General features: G+C 32.1%; 1 protein-coding gene across 2 annotated transcripts in view; it reads left to right on the top strand.

The window, feature by feature from the left end:
* LOC111003967 (ammonium transporter Rh type B-B) overlaps positions 1–3,298 on the top strand; it is a 44,905-nt gene extending 41,607 nt beyond the window's left edge. For both annotated transcript variants that reach the window (XM_022274771.2, XM_022274779.2), the window contains exon 10: positions 2,862–3,298. In XM_022274771.2, coding sequence (XP_022130463.1) covers positions 2,862–2,944 — 83 coding nt within the window. In that variant the 3' untranslated portion in view covers positions 2,945–3,298. The remainder of the gene's footprint in view (positions 1–2,861) is intronic.
* The last annotated feature ends 14,388 nt before the right edge of the window (positions 3,299–17,686 follow it).

Raw genomic sequence — 17,686 nt, 5'->3', positions numbered from 1 at the left:
GTAGCAATAGACTGATTAGGGTAAAAAACCGCCTTCACCGGGGAAGGCGAGGACCTTTACTTCGCACTTCGCTCACTCCAGTGAGCTTCCGTCCTGCCCTTCAGGCGATTGACCCCCCCGCGACGGCCCAAGCCGAGGTTCGAGTCTCACAGGAGACGCCCTTGCGCGAGTCGCGGGAAACCCCCCCTTTCCGGCTGAGCTAAGCTCGCCAAACAGCCCGTGCTGAGCTGTAAAGGCCCTTAAGGCCAACAGCGAGATTCCATTCAAAAAAAAAAAAAAAAATTTCTTGATGGGCCTTAAGTCGATTTTTTTCGGAAATACTTAAGTGGCCATGGCATACATAAGGCACCATGAGCTCAGAGAATCACTCTAACCGCATGAAACATTTTTATTTAAAACTGTAGGTTTATTGCCATACATCCAGGTGTGTTATTCAAAAAATATCCCACGTCGTTACAAAAATTGTGCCTTAAATTGTATAGAGAAATGTGTCACCGGTGACTCATGAACTTATTCCAAAACGTTCCTGTCCGTATATGACTCATAGGACAGGGAAGTTGTTAATTAGTCTGAAATTGTTTTGCGCCAATTGAGCCTCTAGCCATCGATATATAACTGAGTATAATAGTGCCTTGGTTTACGCTAGCACTACAAATTACACCTAGAATATTCGAAACAGTCAGTCTTTGTCTATAAGCACTTAAACATCATTCATATAATGTAATAGATGGCATACCATGACAAATGAATTCAATACTCTGACGCCAAGAGCGTATAGTATGGTAAATATATCATGATTTAAAATAAAGGACAAATAAAGTTACATATTACATTTCATTATTAATAATATCTTTATAGTCTAGTTTAATCACAACATGATCACATTAAATTATATTATTACATAGTAATAATAAAGATTCACTCAAATAATCATATCAATCAGTGTATAACCTTTTTGTTATTATAAACCTTGATTGCCATACAAATACGGATAACACATTCTTCCGAAATGATAAATCATCTTTACGTCATGACAATTGACAAGGTCAAAAAACATAGAATCACAAAACAAACTGGACCATTTCGTCGTACAAAAGTTTTTACGTACTCTTCTAATCCGAACATTTTATCTAAAGGAATTCGGCGCCTGCCATTTATACGAACATCAATATCATTCAATCCGATTGAGGAGCTCTTACTTGATGATAATACTAAATGAAGGGATCGAATCGAAAATCGATGTTGGGAAAGTTGCGTAATAAATCTTGTAGAACATTCGATGCAGGCTTTGCACGGAAAAAGTTGCACGCCATCAAGTTGGAATCGGAATCTGTTTGAATACGTTTTATCTGGAACAAAACGGAATGTGTTTTCTTTTAATATTTATTTATAAAGAAGTAGCCGTCCCGGCTCCGAAGGGATGGAAATTATTTTTAAAATATTTTGGAGATTAATATAGCCCGTTACTCATGGATAATGTTAGCGTTTCAAAGGAACTTGGGCAAACAGATTTCTTTCATTTTTCATTAACATTTTCTCTCATTAATTATTTTTAAAAGTAATCAGGCTTTAGTGCCAAATACTTGAAGCAATTATTGTTAGAAAGAAATCGATTAACACGCTATATATACAAAAAACTTTTAGCCTGTAAATATAATCTAAAAATCCCTTTCCAAATTATTAAACTAAAAAAATAATATGCAGTATTAAATATTTTAAACTGTGAACTTTTATTTAGTGAAAACGCTATCAAAGGGTACTATTTCATTAAAAGCCTAACAGAAAAATATATTCATCTTTATTTGGATAGATATTTTTTATTTTTGCTTTATTATTTTAACCGATTAAATTTAAAAAGCCATTTTAAAAAAGTTCTGAATTCACAAAAATTACCATTAAACTGAGTAAAGAAGATTAATTGGGACTTTGAATTAATGTTATTATTAAAATGTAGTACTGAAACTCAGTCTCTCTAAATCGTGTCACAAATCCTAGGGATGTGATTTTTAAAATATCAATTAATTTTAACAAGCTCTTTAGTACATATAATCGAGTCACTTAACTCAAAAATCTCTTGGATACAAAAAATAAATCAGTGGCGCTACAACCACTTTAGGTCTTGGCCTCAGATTTTTAAATCTGTAGGTAAGTGCCTCCAGTGCCTGACACACGTCGTCGACTTTTTGGGTCTAAGACATGTCGGTTTCCTCTCGATGTTTTCCTTCACCGTTCGAGCAAATGTTAAATGCTCACATCTAAAGAGTGTCTGGTGCACAGCCGGGGATCGAACCTACGACCTCAGGTATGAAAGTCGCACGTTGAAGCCATACCGTCATACATTAATAAGTCATACTGAGCAAAAATTTTTTTATATAGAACCGGGGGCAAACGGTAAAAAAATTTAAAAATGTACTTATCATTGTCTGGTCTCAACCACAGATATATATGCTATTAAAAATTAAAATTTTCATACTTATTATATATATATTACTTTACTGTTCAAGTATTTAATTTTTATACACAAAAATAGTTTAAAAGCGATGTAAGTTATCAATACAAGCGTGGGATTTATTCCAATCCGGCTTATTCACACGAGTAGCCTTACCAAAAACCAGCACTCTGTACGATTTATTTATAGTTTAAATTGATCATAATATAGACACCACTAATTCCATGTAGCTTCTATGTAAGTGAGCCGTACCTAGTACATACCTGTTCCTAACGCGAAATCTTTTGTTTAATTTCTGACATCACAAATTTAAAAATCGAATATCGTTCACCTTGTTCGCTTCATTAATAGCGAAGGCATTATTAAGCTTATTAAATTATTTAAATACATTGAATAATTCCCTTTGTTCCAGGATTTCTCGCCCGGGCGCCGTTCTTGGAGCCATTAAAGGATAACGAAGAATACAATGACGAAATCAACTGGGAATTGCCATAATCAAACAAAATTTTTGCTGAAAAAGCTATGTTTATAATGATTTTTTTTTGTAACGACCTCGATTTTGGCAGTACTTTTTTAGTTAAGTTTTTTTGTATTGTGAGAATAAAGACAAGCTAAACATTGTCTAATGACTATTGATATTGTTGTTGTGTTATTAAATAATAATACTCTTATATTTATTTGGTCACATAATCGATGTCAATATGCAATTGATTGTAAGTGTAGCTGGTGCTAACTAAATTAGTAATACACTCATTAAACATAAGCTTTAATTAAATCTCTCGGCTTTGTGATGCGTAGAAGTGTGTTTTTTTATTATGTATACGTTTAAATAAATTGCACAAGTATTAACGATGTTTTTTTTATAACCCACAAAACAATATATAGGTGATTAAATTAGTAATCGTTATATAGTTGATACAGGAATAATATGTTCTGAAAAGAACAGTTATATACGTTTTCGTTAAGATACGAGTGTGTTCTGAAAAGAACAGTTTTGTCAGAGTTAGCGCAAGGCTACTATCGAAGTGTTCTAAAAAGAACACGTTTAGTCTAAGTTTTCTATTTTAATGTACATAGTTTTTTTTTTGATAAAGTTTCCCAACGCTCGGCACACTGATACATTGGTAAAAACAAACAAAAAATACAATGTGACAAGCAATTAGAGGCAAACATGACATTCATTTAGAGCACATACAAATATCAATCGAAACAATGTTTAAACAAAACAAGCATTACAAAAAAAGAAGCAATTACAAAAAACTTAACAAAAATCGATTTTAAATTGTGAGGGGAGCAACTATAGATATCCAGACCTAGCTTGCTAGCTTCAGAAAATAAAATATATTCCACTTCCAGCTTCACCTCTTCTCTTTAGGGATAGGGATAGGGATCTTTAATTAGGGAGTTTTATTTAACGCAACCAACCATCCCTAAAGATATTTTGCAATGTCTTCGCATGTCACCAATTACAAAAAAACAATATTTGGGAATATAAGATACAGGTATCACTTATTCCACGTTATTAAATTTGAACGGGCATCATCGGCAAAAAAGATGGAGGGCGTAAGCCGAGAGAAAAAGCCAGCGTAAAAATCTCACAATACTGTTTTAAAAATAGCAAATCATCAAACAACACTTATATTAAAACAAATATCGCAAATTCATTAATACTAGCCTGCCTAGCACTAGTCCCAGGCCAATCAACTAGATAATCGTTAACTTTATAGTTAGCCTTTTAGCACAGCTTTTCTTTAATACATTTCTTATACTTATTAAAAAAAGGGATAAAGAGCCTCTGGGATTTTATTAAAGAAAATTATCCCCTTTACCAAAAAAAGAATTACTAACATAAGATTGTCTAGTACGAGAAAATTGCAGTCTGCGTTTAAAATTTATTACATATATAAACTTTTTTTATATGTATGTCTATACTAAAACAACATGGAACATAACGATCTAGCGTAACTTTTAAGGGTAACCAAAATTACTTATAAGGAAATATAAATGTCTCTATCAAAGGATACTTTCTTCTTGTCTTCTAACACGGCGTGTGTAAGCATTTTTAGAATCAAAGTATAGATATGTTAAGCCCTAAAAATAAAATAAATTAAAAAAAATCTGTGGCGCTACAACCTCTTTAGGTCTTGGCCTCAGATTTCTGAATCTATTTCATGATCATTTTTAAATCTAATAGGCAAGTAGGTGATCAGCCTTCAGTGCGTGACCACCACAACTTTGTGGAACCAACTGCCCACTGAAGTATTTCCGAACCAATTCGACTTAGGGTCCTTCAAGAAAAGAGCGTACCGATTTTTAAAAGGCCGACAACGCACGCCCTCTGGCATTGAGAGTAGAGTATCACTTAACATCAGGTGAGTCGGCGAAAAACACACTAATTCACTAGTTCAAATAGTTTGGTCCTTTTCAGTGTTCTCATTAGGTCCATGGTGTAAGGAGTTAAATTAAACATTGAATAAAAACTGAATACAATCAAGAAAATGTATGACATAAGAATGTACCTTCGATGTGTTTTGATAAAACATTTAATATTAAGGCTTATATATATTATGTAAAATAAAATAATAATACATTAACTAAAATCAAAACCTGAAGTATGCAAAATGTATTCGAATACATTTGAAATTTCTTCTAGTTTCAACCGATATAAGAGCAGTCGAAAACTACTTTGTATGTTCTCAACGGTTCACTTAGATTTATCGACGCGAGCATTTATATCCAATTTTAAATCGTTTTGCGAATATAACGTAATTTGCTTGTAAATAGTATAAGTTTAAAAAAGTTAGGAGAGTTTTTAGTAGTTAAAATCTTGGTGTTGGGGTGATAGGATATTTAGTTATTGATAACAAATTAGGGTTATTTTATAATCTTATTACTATTATGTTATTACTATAGATTGAGTTCAAACTCTTCATGGGTTCATATGATGAAAGGGCTTCTAAGATCTCCGGTAACGAGGCATTTAAGATTTTTTTTGTCTTTTCAATGAATAGGTTAGGTTACATTGAAAATTTCATATAGCGTGATTAAGTATTTTGAGTGAAAATAATTTAAAGTTTTAATTCAAACATTGAGTCTATTTAGCTTCCTAGAGAAAAAGGCCGGCAACGCACTTGCGAGCCCTCCGGCATTGAGAGTGACCATGGGCGGCGGTATCACTTAACATCCGGTGAGCCTCCTACCCGCCCCCTGTTCTATAAAAAAATAATAAGAATCAGAGACTCATCGTCTTCATGACTATACAAAGTTGCTAGAACCACTGTCAACTCTGTTACACGCTGCCCACGATACTGAGCCCTGAGTTACTAACCCAGAGAGAGATATATTTTTTTTTAATTTTATTGCAGTGTTTATTTCTAATAAAATAACGGTAACCAGTCTTATTATAAAATATTTAATTAAGTTAATAATAAATTAACCTTGTCACTTAGTATATATTAATTCGTAAGGTAAAAGTTATTCGTAACAAAGGCGCTAAGGAAGCTGCAATGCCTGCCTTCCTTTAAAATAAAATACATTTCCTTACACCATGCAAATAGTAAATCTTTCCGAAACATTTTCATTTTTGTCTCCACAAAGCGAAAGAGAACAGCAATAATTAAGCGAACAGCACAGTAACGCATAAGTCACGGCCACTGTAGGTTTAAAAATGAACGAATACCGAATTTGAATTTGGAACTCGGAATATTACACTTCAATTTTTGCTCAGGGCAACACCTGGGACCTTGACATAAGAACTTGGAAATCCATATAGACCTTGTGGTGTTTGCGTAGGGCTTAAAATCGTACGACCAATTTTAAGGGCATTTCTCACTAGCTGTCATGAAGACTAAAAATAATGGCATACAGAGGGAAATATATCGATAACATTGTTTGCGCATGGAAATAAGATTATAGGTAAACATTAGATGCTTTCTCTAATATGAATTCTGCGAGCAAATATTTTGTGCCATATCGTAAATTGAGTGAGCGTTTTGTGTTGTCATCGGCTCTTTTATCAATTTTCCGCAACAAATGTTACTTCTAATAAAGGCTATTCAATTTCCGCTATTCAGTTAGGGTAAAAATAACTTTATTGTTCGCGTGTTTTTTCAATAAATTGAAATTATTGTATTTTATTCACACGAGTATCACACATTTCATAGAAACTCGCAAACATCGAAATCAAACAAAATTCTGAAAACATAAATAATATTGTGGGCTTTTACTTAATTTCAAAGAATAAAGAATATTAATTATAACAAAATTGTCGTTTGTTTGATGTATAAGGGGCTATTCAAGTATTACGTTAACAATATAGGGGAGGAGTTCTTTCATTTTTTTTACTTTGTTTTGGGATTGTGTCAATAGTAATTATTTACTTTTTTACACGTGTTACACATTGTCTATGCTTGAATGCATTTAGCAATGCAATCGAGGACTCCTACAAAGTTAATACGTAAACTAATTAATACGTTTTGTAATTTAGTAATTATTTAATGTACCTAGTATCATTTTTAAGAGCTTTGTTTACTTTTTATTGGCTTTTATTTTATTTTGTTGGCTGTAAGATAAAATAAATAAATTAAATAATTAAAACTGTAGGGAAATATGTTTTATTAAATCCTGGTTAAAAAGTATAAAGTAATAAAGTTTTCCTTTGCTGTTCAAATTATCAAATTATTATATTTAAACATTAATATGTTCAATAAATAGAAAGAAAGATAATTTATTAAAGCAGGAGTTTGAACGCATGGATCGCAACTCAGGTTAAGACTGCATTATTACCAATACGATCAAGTTGATTATAATGATTTATATATAGTGGCAATAATTATAGACAAATCTCAGTTTTAACTACATTTAACAATTTAAATACAGTACTTCACTTAAAATGTTTATGCTAAAGTATAAAGATCATTAAATAAAAATTAATAACCACTAATATCCAATTTAGAAAAACTTTTGCTTTTTCATGAATAAGTAATACTCACTTCTGTTTCACTTTTTAATGTAAATAATAGAACGTAATGTAAGAACTTTTAAAGTTGCATCATTAGAATGTTTAAATTATTTATTGGGTAAAGAACAAACAACAAATTTCATTTTAATGGTAAAGTTCACAGTATGTTTTGCTTAACTTTTCTGAATTTGATTAATAATCAGTTCAGTATAAATTATGTGTTAATTAATTGAAAACCCTTTTTTCACTCGTATTCTTCATTGCTGAAAATTGTGTCACTGTTACAGACTTGCTCTCCACTTTGTTTAGTTTATAGTTTCTCTTAGTGCAGGTTAGGCGACCCGTGAGATTCGTGACTTGATCACACGAGTGAGTTGCTGATCTGCCCCACGGCCTATTACGTCCATCTTGTCGATAACTATTGAACTGAACTTTAGTATTAAACATCAGCTTCAACCACATTATAAACGAGAGTCACTACAATATTATATGGATCTTTGCCTGAATTACTGCTTGACATATACTATCAATGATACTTGCGAATTTTCCCTTGTTTAACTTACCTATACTACAATTATATATTACATACATGAAGAAAAGTCTAATTCTACACAGCTGCGATCTATATGATAATGCTGATCTATATGTACTAAAACAATATACTGTCTTATCTCTTCGAAGGAGACAAACAATAGCTCCAAACTCTTAGCTTGACTCTCCAAGAAAAGATAAAACATCTACGATCCTGCTGGATGGCTGGTTTGTGGGTTAGTGTGACGGGATGTTTCTGTGTTCAAATAGAACACGATGTCGAACGTGACACCCATTTCTAGAGGATATAGAACAATAAGTCAAGTTAGTCATGTAATTTGTCGAATACAAACCAGCTTAAAATAAAATACGGAAGGAAAACGTGTATCAAAAAGGATGTTGGTTCGTTAAATCTCTTTCTTTGGATCAACAATATGTCCCTTGCTGTTTCGTTTCACTGAATTATATAAACGTTTGATTCCGCATTGTCACCTTTGAATAGGTGTAATGATTTCAGGTAAGTAAAATTGTGTTTCGTGAACTCTTCCGATAAAATATTGAATTTTTGATAGTTAAGTTTGCATGAGAAGTTTATTTTGATTTTTGTCTTTATTAATAAGACTTTTGATTTTTAAAACTTCTTGGTAAAATAAATTAACTCAATTAGATCTGAACAATGCATTGAAAAAAAATCATAGAAAGAAAATGGAGAAATGGAAAAATATGGACCATTAAAAAACTAACTTACTTTTTTAAAACCAATGCAAATCAACTAATACATTAAGACATGTTAAATAACCAATCTTTGTATGGATTCATTAATAAAGCTCATCTCAGTTTAATTATCGTCACGGCAGCATGACATTACCTTATTCAGAAAAAACTAAATAATTCTTATGAAATACATATGCTAGAATGAAGGAGAAGCTGGAGACATACTTCTTCTACTTACTACACGTATTTCGTCTCTTCGTCTTTCTGGCAATGTGAGTGAGGGCGAATCACTTAACATCAGGAAAATTATGCTGCTGTCACACGCCTTTTTCACTTCTCTTTGTCGGATAAAGATGTTAAATGTCTTCCATCTTTATTAAACTTAATTCACTGCAACGAGACGAATTTTATTTTAAATTGGTAATGTTCAAGTGTATCTAGTTTCTTAAGAATAGATTTTCAAATAAAGAACGAAATCATCCACAGAATGAATTAAATTCAATTATACACTAATAAACGCTAACAAAGAAATATATATGAAATGTTTCTAATTTTACATTTGCTGCCATTTCACAAATCAAAGGCGTAGAACAGATGAGAAGAACCGGCAATAAACTCTCCGGCACCCTTTGACTTTTTTTTTGTAATAGCCAAGTTTTTGTTTTACGCATTTGTAAGGAGCTGCAATCATCACACCATGTTTCACATGACATCTTTTGGAATTAGTAATAAAATAAATTAAAAAACAAAGATTTATCTCTATCAGCACGAGGTATGGTGAAATAGGAGCGCGCACTTACATTCTCATGGAACTCGCAAATGATTTGTTGCTAGAATTGATTGCACATTACTCGGACATTTTAACCCAATATTTCTCAACAAAATCTAAAGAATTAGTTATATGAAGAACGCCCGCATTACAAGCGATACCCTAAATGCTAATAAAACCGATCGGGAGCTCTCTGAAACATTCGTTATGAATATTTCATATTCTACCCGACCAGTTAACAAGAGCCGTCAAATGAAACTGGTCTTACAAAGTTAAGATTATAAAGAATATAAGTTTTCTTTATCCCAACGGGTTACGAAAATTGTATGCCAGAGAGCTTTTTGTTTTGATTTATCACTTTTTAGAATTTTTAAATCCTGAGTAGGTAAAATGACGCCGAAAACGCAAAATCTTTTAAAACTGTCTCTCTTAGTTGAATTCCATACGTCCAAAATTCATTGGATTTGAACATCGAATTGGAGCTTGATAAGTTTGCGCTAATTCATGTTTCGAAATGTGTCCCTTATTTTACTGTCAAAAGACAATATACAATCGATCTTTGTTTAGCCACAACACCAATCTGTGAGAACAGATGTCTGGGGATTGTTTTTTTAATATGACTCTACACCAGACATAGATCCTTGAGTACTAAGTATGACTCCCGCACGTCCAAATTATATGAAATTTTCTGTTATACTAGATGCCGAAAAAAGTTCTGCGGCCATATCGGTCCTTTTCTTAACCAAAGGAAGCAATAATTTATATAATTAGCCTAATAAATTATATAGTCTTACATTTAATTCTTTTAGACAATACCAATCAATAAATAAGAAACATTATTATCGTTAGGTACATATTGGTGTCGGTTCTACTTTCTTTAACGCGTTTATTACTGTAGTTAGCTACCACTTGCTGAACGATGCTGAAAACGATTGTACCATCTACTTAGATAGATAAACAATTTTCTTTACTTTTTATAGAGTTAAAAATTAATCAAACAGCTTCATTGGTGCCAACCAAAATTCTTAATACTTCATACCCTCGCCACGTTGTCAGCTAAAGGAACCTCATACGTCGTTGTGCACTAACCAAAATTGAATTGGCAGAAGCCGTCAATCAATTATCCAGTCATCAATCAGTCTTCAAGCTCGCTTTCGCAAAAGGACTGAATATGTTTTTGCCACCCCATCCATAGTCACTTAACATCACTTCTCTTCCTCCCTTCATTTCCTAAAGAATCGGCAATAGACCCAGTTATGTCCTAATTTGGAAATTTATAAGCTATCATTTTTCTTTCGGACTCAGCCTAAGATTAAATTAACTGTATAATTATTACACAACAAAGGGTCTTGATAAATTGTCGACAAAAAGAACTCGAAGGGACCATTTTTTATTCAAAATAATTAAAAGGCGAGTTTTATTCCTGTAAATAAAAGTCCTATAACCATGAATAACGGTACGGACAACTCTGCGTATATTTCATTTTCAATTGAGGCCTTTTACTTAGTTAATTGACGAGGAATTGAATCCATCAACTCCATGTTCTACGCCGATATGATTTACATTAAAATACATAGTCACAGTCGAAGTCAATATAATTTCATTAATATAGGTAATCTAGTACACTTATGGATTTCAGAAAATAAGTTAAATACATTCCTAATTTACATTTACTACCAGTTCTCAAGTCAAGGACGTCAAGAAGAACTGGCAAGAAACTTTACGCCACTCTTTTGTATCGGTAAGTTTTGAATCATACAAATTGTTTGAACTGGAGCAAATCAATCCCAAGGATTTAGATCATTCAAATATTCAAATAATTTATAAAAAAGGTTTATTGATTAATTTACGTTTAACGAGAGCTTTGAATGTAATTAGTGATAATTCTCTAATTTCGCTTGGGAATTTGTTGTAAAAGGAATTGAATTTCCCTATATAAGGAGTGGTTTATCTTCTGGAATCTGGTTTGTCCAATGCATGGATAAGTTCTGTTCCGAGTAGAATACTGGTGAAAGTCACTAGTTTTAAAATCATTTATTACTTTTTAACTAAACTTAACGTTTTTACTAAACTATTCACTTACATACCTTTGTACGGTCAACATAAATCGGAGTCTAAAATCTTTCTCCTACTGTGTTTGTTTTAAACCACTCGTTTCACGTTATTAAACGTTATTACGTACTGTTAAATATCCAACTATTAAAGAAGAGACAAAAAGATGCATCGAAGCTTTTGAGATGAGGTATCAGCTGTATCCAAAGCGTGACAAATTATAGATTCACCGATATGTGACGACACAAAAGTTGCAGCAGACTGTTATAAAACGAAAAGTCGCGTATCTAGGACATAGTTTGCGTCATCAATGCGACTTGTTGGAGATTATAATGATGGCGAAAATTTAGGCCACGTTACGGATTGGCAGAAGGGAGAAGTTGTGGTTGTTGACTAGCCTTACATCCGCCAAAGGGCTTTGTAGACTGGCGCCGGAATTTCCGGGTTTCTAACCCCGAAACTTAAACTGTTAAAAACCAACCTTTAGTTATAAAGTAGCACTTGAAGAAGAAGTGATAAGATCCAAGTATTTAAAACGTAAAAAAAAACGTGTATGTACTTATGTACACGCGTTAAAACTTATACTTATTTTGCGTAACAAGATAAAAATATTTTTAAAAATATTATCTATCGTCTTATTCTACGAAAATAACAATAAACTAAAATGTTGACTGTAGCTAACTTCAGAGTGTCCGGTTTTTGTGATGGTGTGCGAGCACAATTTACTCTCATAATTTTTCCTTAACGCGCCAAAAGAAGTATAACTTCAGAAATAATTGGTATACTCCATACAGATACTGAACATATGCTCCTCAAAAGTTCAATCATGAACTAGTCATTAATAGTCATCAATGTATAAAGTGATTAACTAACGGAAGTCATTTATTAACAAAATGTTTAATTATTCGTAGTTAACGTTGATACAATACGTTTCAATTAATCATAGACGGCTTGCTTGTCGCTAACAGAATACACAACAATACAAACAGACTTACGGCGTGATTGCTTCATACATAAACTACGTAAAATCGACCGTCACAGCACATTTAAATTTATAACGGTTCACATACAATGTGAACTTGTGCACGTTTGTAATACTGCTTTTAAAACGAATGATTTAAATATTTTATTATTTTTACATACTATAATTATGTAAATATAATAGGTAAGTATACAAATATAATAATTATATTAATAGTATAATAATAATTACTCAGCTGTGTATGTGACATGACAAATAATTATACACACCATGGAGTATCAAATGATAGAAATATTATTCAGATACCCTTTGCAAAACTTATAATACCATGTAATAAACACTTTTATCTATTAAGAATATTTTAATAATAAATATAAATTTTGTGCTGTGATTGTCTCGCAGAATACTTATTCGCTAAAGTACTACTAGTACAGTAAAGTACGACTAGTTTATATGTATAAAACTATAAAATTTAATCTTTTAGCTGACGGAGAGAGTCTCTAAGTATATATTTAGATTTTTAATAGAGTGTTATAAGAAAATCGGACTACTTACAGCGTCCTGTGCTATGACGTATTCGGTCAAAGTTCACATAAACCGATTCAAAACACATTTGTTACAATGACATTTCATCAAAATTCGCTTAAGGGTTTTACTGACACGTACGAGGTTAGGTGAATGACAGATAATGGATGGGCCTCTCGTACGAACATTGAATTTTTAGTTTACCGTTTCAGGTAAAATGACCAACTCTTAGATTGCTCTAACTCCTAGTCTGGTTGTTGTGTAAAATCTAACTAACCATAATATTAGTCACTCACATAAGTTTGGACATATTAATTACATAATTTTGTACTGTAAAGTTCAAATTAGGTACATGAATTTATGAATGTGTATGTTTAAAATAAAAACTTGGCGATAAAAAAGAGTGCCGGAGAGTTTATTGCCAGTTCTTCTCTTCCGTTCTACGCCCTTGATTTGAGAACTGGGAGTAAATGTAAAGTAAGAAGCATTTAATGTCTATTTCTTTATTGACTTTTATAAGTGTACACTGTGTTACCTATATGAAGAAATGATTTTAAAATTGAATTAGGTAAAATTCCTTCTATAAATTTTCCCAATTCTAGATATTAGAATTATTCACAAAATATAAACTAGAGTTTATATTTTGTGAAAAATGAGACTGGCACCCGAACAAACTTGCTGTCAAACTCACCATAGAATAGCAGGTGAGACCACTAAAACGTCACCATATTATTCTAGAGCTAGAAAACCGGCAATGGTTGAGTAGATGCTTCCACTGGGAAGCCACTCCACATAACAGCCACACAAAACAGATTCCCTCAAAAAAACTTGTGAATAGTCAATACGAGATCAACAATAATTTGATATTATTAGCTTTTTTGAAGTACCGTACACTACCGAGGCAGTATGGGACAGTACCTATACTCAGATGTATAATGTTCTATTTTAAGCAAAAAGAACAATAAATGTGAAGGAGAAAGAGTATTATGAAATTTAAGAAACGAAAAATGCTATTAAGTGTCAATAATAATGTGTTAATACATATTTAGTTTTTAAGTTAAAATACTACTAATATTTCCCATTTTTAGTTTTGTAAAGTTCCACAATTGGACATGGTTCATAATTACTCCATCAACATTTATGATATTTCGGCGGCATCCGATGTTAAATTAGCATAGAATTAATAATAGAATTAGCAACGGTTAGCAAACAAGAATTTTTGCTCCACCGGGATTCAAATGCAAGAATGTACTGTTGAGATTGTTCAATAATATTTTGTTTAATAAATAAAATAAAAAAATAAAAAAGCCTTTTTATTTCCTACAAATATAACTTTTTACATTGGCCCATCTCCAAACGCTTACTTATCTAATTAAAATTAATACCATCTTATTTTTATTTATTTTCTATATTATTTACCTATAACTATTTTATTTATTGTTATTAATATACTACTTATATAATATTTGCTACTATATATATCATATTTACTACTAGATAATATTTACTATTACATTATTTTATTGTATTATTAGCTAGCTTGGTTAGATTTTAGATACTATTATTTAATTTTTATTAATCAAGTACGCTTCAGAGCCTTTACAAAACAAATTGTGTATCAGTTTCAGGATGTTTCTTTGCGTCAAGTTTTTAACGATTGTATTATAATTTAAGGTCTGGTTCTTTACTTTATGTTGTTATGCTTCTGTCTCCGTGGAATAAATTTATTATTTATGACTTATTCAATATAACAACAATCATTAAAACGCCAACATCAATGTGGATGTTAGTCGAAATCACTGGAGACCGAAGAATTGGCAGCTACCTCGGACAAAGAATGAGTCTAGCTTTTCAAAGAGGGAACGCTGCCAGTACCTTCAGAACCTTGCCTAAAGGAATCAATAAATATATGATTAAAAATCCTTTTAAAAATATGTTTTAGTAGAATTATATTTATTATATTTTTAGGTTAGTTATTATATAACAATTCTTTATAAAATAAAATGTATATTTAAGTTACTATATTATTAATGTTTAATAGTATAAAGCTTACTATATGTCTAAACAAACTGCTGCAGTAATAAAGAGAAAGGACCACACTATCTCATAATTATGTCTTAACTCTAAGTTATTGAGGAATTTCCTCAAATGAATAAACTAAACAGTTCTTGCTCGGATTAAAATTCCACATTTATTTCAATTACTCCGAAAAGCGTTGGCCGAAATTAGGCCCGTTACGCTTAATTAATGCCTCGAATAAGGTCGGTAAAGTTTTTTAAACGCACCCGCGGGTTTCCCAGTTGGTTTAATTTTTTTCAGGTGTAAATTGTGTTTATTGTCTCTTGGAGTCTTGACTTTTGAGCGTCGTTTGTTTGCATCGAGATAACTTTGTTGAAAGTTTTATGGGATATTGTAGACGGACGGATAAATTTACGTCAGGATTCAATGTCTCATTTGGATGTTAATTAATTGGGTTAGAGTGTAAAATATTTAAATTAAGACTTATTAAATAAAGGATTTAAATTAAATTATAAGGCTTTTTGTTCGATTGAATGTACTACCTTTTCTATAAATCTATAAAATGTTTGTCCGCAATTACAGAACAGGTAGCATAAAATCCCCGTTTATATATTTATAATCTTCTTAATCAATTATAAAACATCATTAAAAAACAGAAAAGAATCTGTATCGAGTCCGTTCGAGTTGCATCCGTTGCGTCTGTAATAAATTGTTTAAATTAGCTCGAAATAATAGTTAATAGTATTATAGTATGCATATATAGTATATAATATAGTATGCATGCAATATATTAGTATGCATCACAGCTAGAACCTCAGAGAACAGCTCTTTTTGAATAACCGATACAAGATTGTAATTGGTTTAGATTTTTCTCTGACGGAAACATTTTTTTTATATATCCTTAAAACGTAGCGACAGTATGTTTTTAATAATTTCCGTGAAACTAAGTTTAAAAAATTCAAATTTTTCAAACATAATTTAATTACTAGCTTTTCATCAGAAGATATGAAATAACATCGCTGATAAAAGAATGAAAAGATTAACTTGACGTAATTTTTAACAATTCGTTGTTTCCCTTCGGGGGACGACTCTCTACCCCCATAACCTCATTCGATAAGCTTAAATTTTTAAATCCTGAGTGTTTTTCTTGTCACATAAATAATTTAGAATATAAAGGGACGTATGGGATTCGTTTGATAAAAATGGATGGATGAAAGAAAAACCCATATGAATCTTCTCTCTATACGGGTCCACGTAGGCTCGTTTTCCCCCTTATACTAAAAAATCTAGTGCCATATGTTTGCACATTTGACTATGTTTTATATACCCTTCTAACACTCACTCACACACGCGCACATACCCTCTCCCACTATCACACACAGATATACACATACTTTATTCTTTATTTCTATCCTGTTTACTTTCACGGTACAGTTTGCATTTCTACAATTTATGGTATATAAATCACGTTAAAAACTGTGTGGCATATTTTTTTAACGGCCTTAAGTAATGCCGCCTTTAAAACTTGCCACCTGTAAACCTAGTCAGATTTTATACAACATTATTTGGGAGCGATAACACATATATTTAGAAAATGGATGGTATTACCATCAAAGCATGAGTTATATACCTATTTTAATATACTTTTGACACAATTATGTCTCAAGCTTCTTTGATTTTTCTTATTTGGTTATTACGTCAACAGTAATGATTGACTTTCTTACACATATAACACATAACCCACACATTGTCTTTGCTTGAAAATGTTTATGTAGTATTATTTTTTTAAAGAGATTTGATAACTTTTGCTGACAAGTTAAGGGGGGGACAAATTGCAGTAAATTTGCTTACGTAATTCTTGAACGGCTCCTATATAAACATGAGATATTAAAAATACTAAATAAAGAAACTTATAAGACTTCCGAACCAGTTCATTTACTAGTTCCAATGAGAACTACAAAGGTTTAAATATGTCTGTAAAATATTAGTGCGAACTTTCATCTAATAAATTATATATAATGTTCAGCCATCGTTCATGATTCCTTATTAATATTGGGTTAGCAGTTGTATTACTAGGAACCTGATAGCCGCAGTATACTTTGGACGATTGTCCGCAGTGTCTTAGCTACGTCATAATTTATTCTGTGGTGAGTATTAAATTTGTCTTATGTTGTCCAAAAAATTAGCCGTAACGAGGTATGGAAAGCAGTGGTATCCTTCTGTGAACTAAAAATGCTACAGGACGAGACAGCAGAACGAGAGAGGGAGCGCTTTAGGATGAATCCTAGAGGTAGAAGACGGGAGAGTAAATAGGAGAAGATATGACCATCTGCTTCCTCCTATATACGGCACCGAAGGTTATTGAGTGTTACATGCCGCAGAGGTCCTGGTAGAATGCTACAACGACCGAACCCTCTATAACACGGCTTTGTTAGAACTACTCAAGATGGTTTTAGTGGGTATTGCTTACCCAATAGCAAAGATACTGTGTGGGACAGACAGGGAAGGGCGGGCAAATGCATTTCCACCTGTTTCATTATCAACATATAAAAAAGGGACGCTCTAAAAATATCTCTAGCACTCATTAAAGGTCAACATATTATCAGCGAATTTTCTCTGAAAACGACGAGAAGAAAAACCAAAACTGAATAATCAGCTTGGACATCCCAATCTTTAATGGAATAC

The sequence above is a fragment of the Pieris rapae genome, chromosome 19 (assembly GCF_905147795.1).
Source record: "Pieris rapae chromosome 19, ilPieRapa1.1, whole genome shotgun sequence".
Classification (NCBI taxonomy): Eukaryota; Metazoa; Arthropoda; class Insecta; order Lepidoptera; family Pieridae; genus Pieris; species Pieris rapae.
The sequence above is the reverse complement of the archived record's forward strand: the minus strand, read 5'-3'. Positions and strand labels throughout refer to the sequence as shown.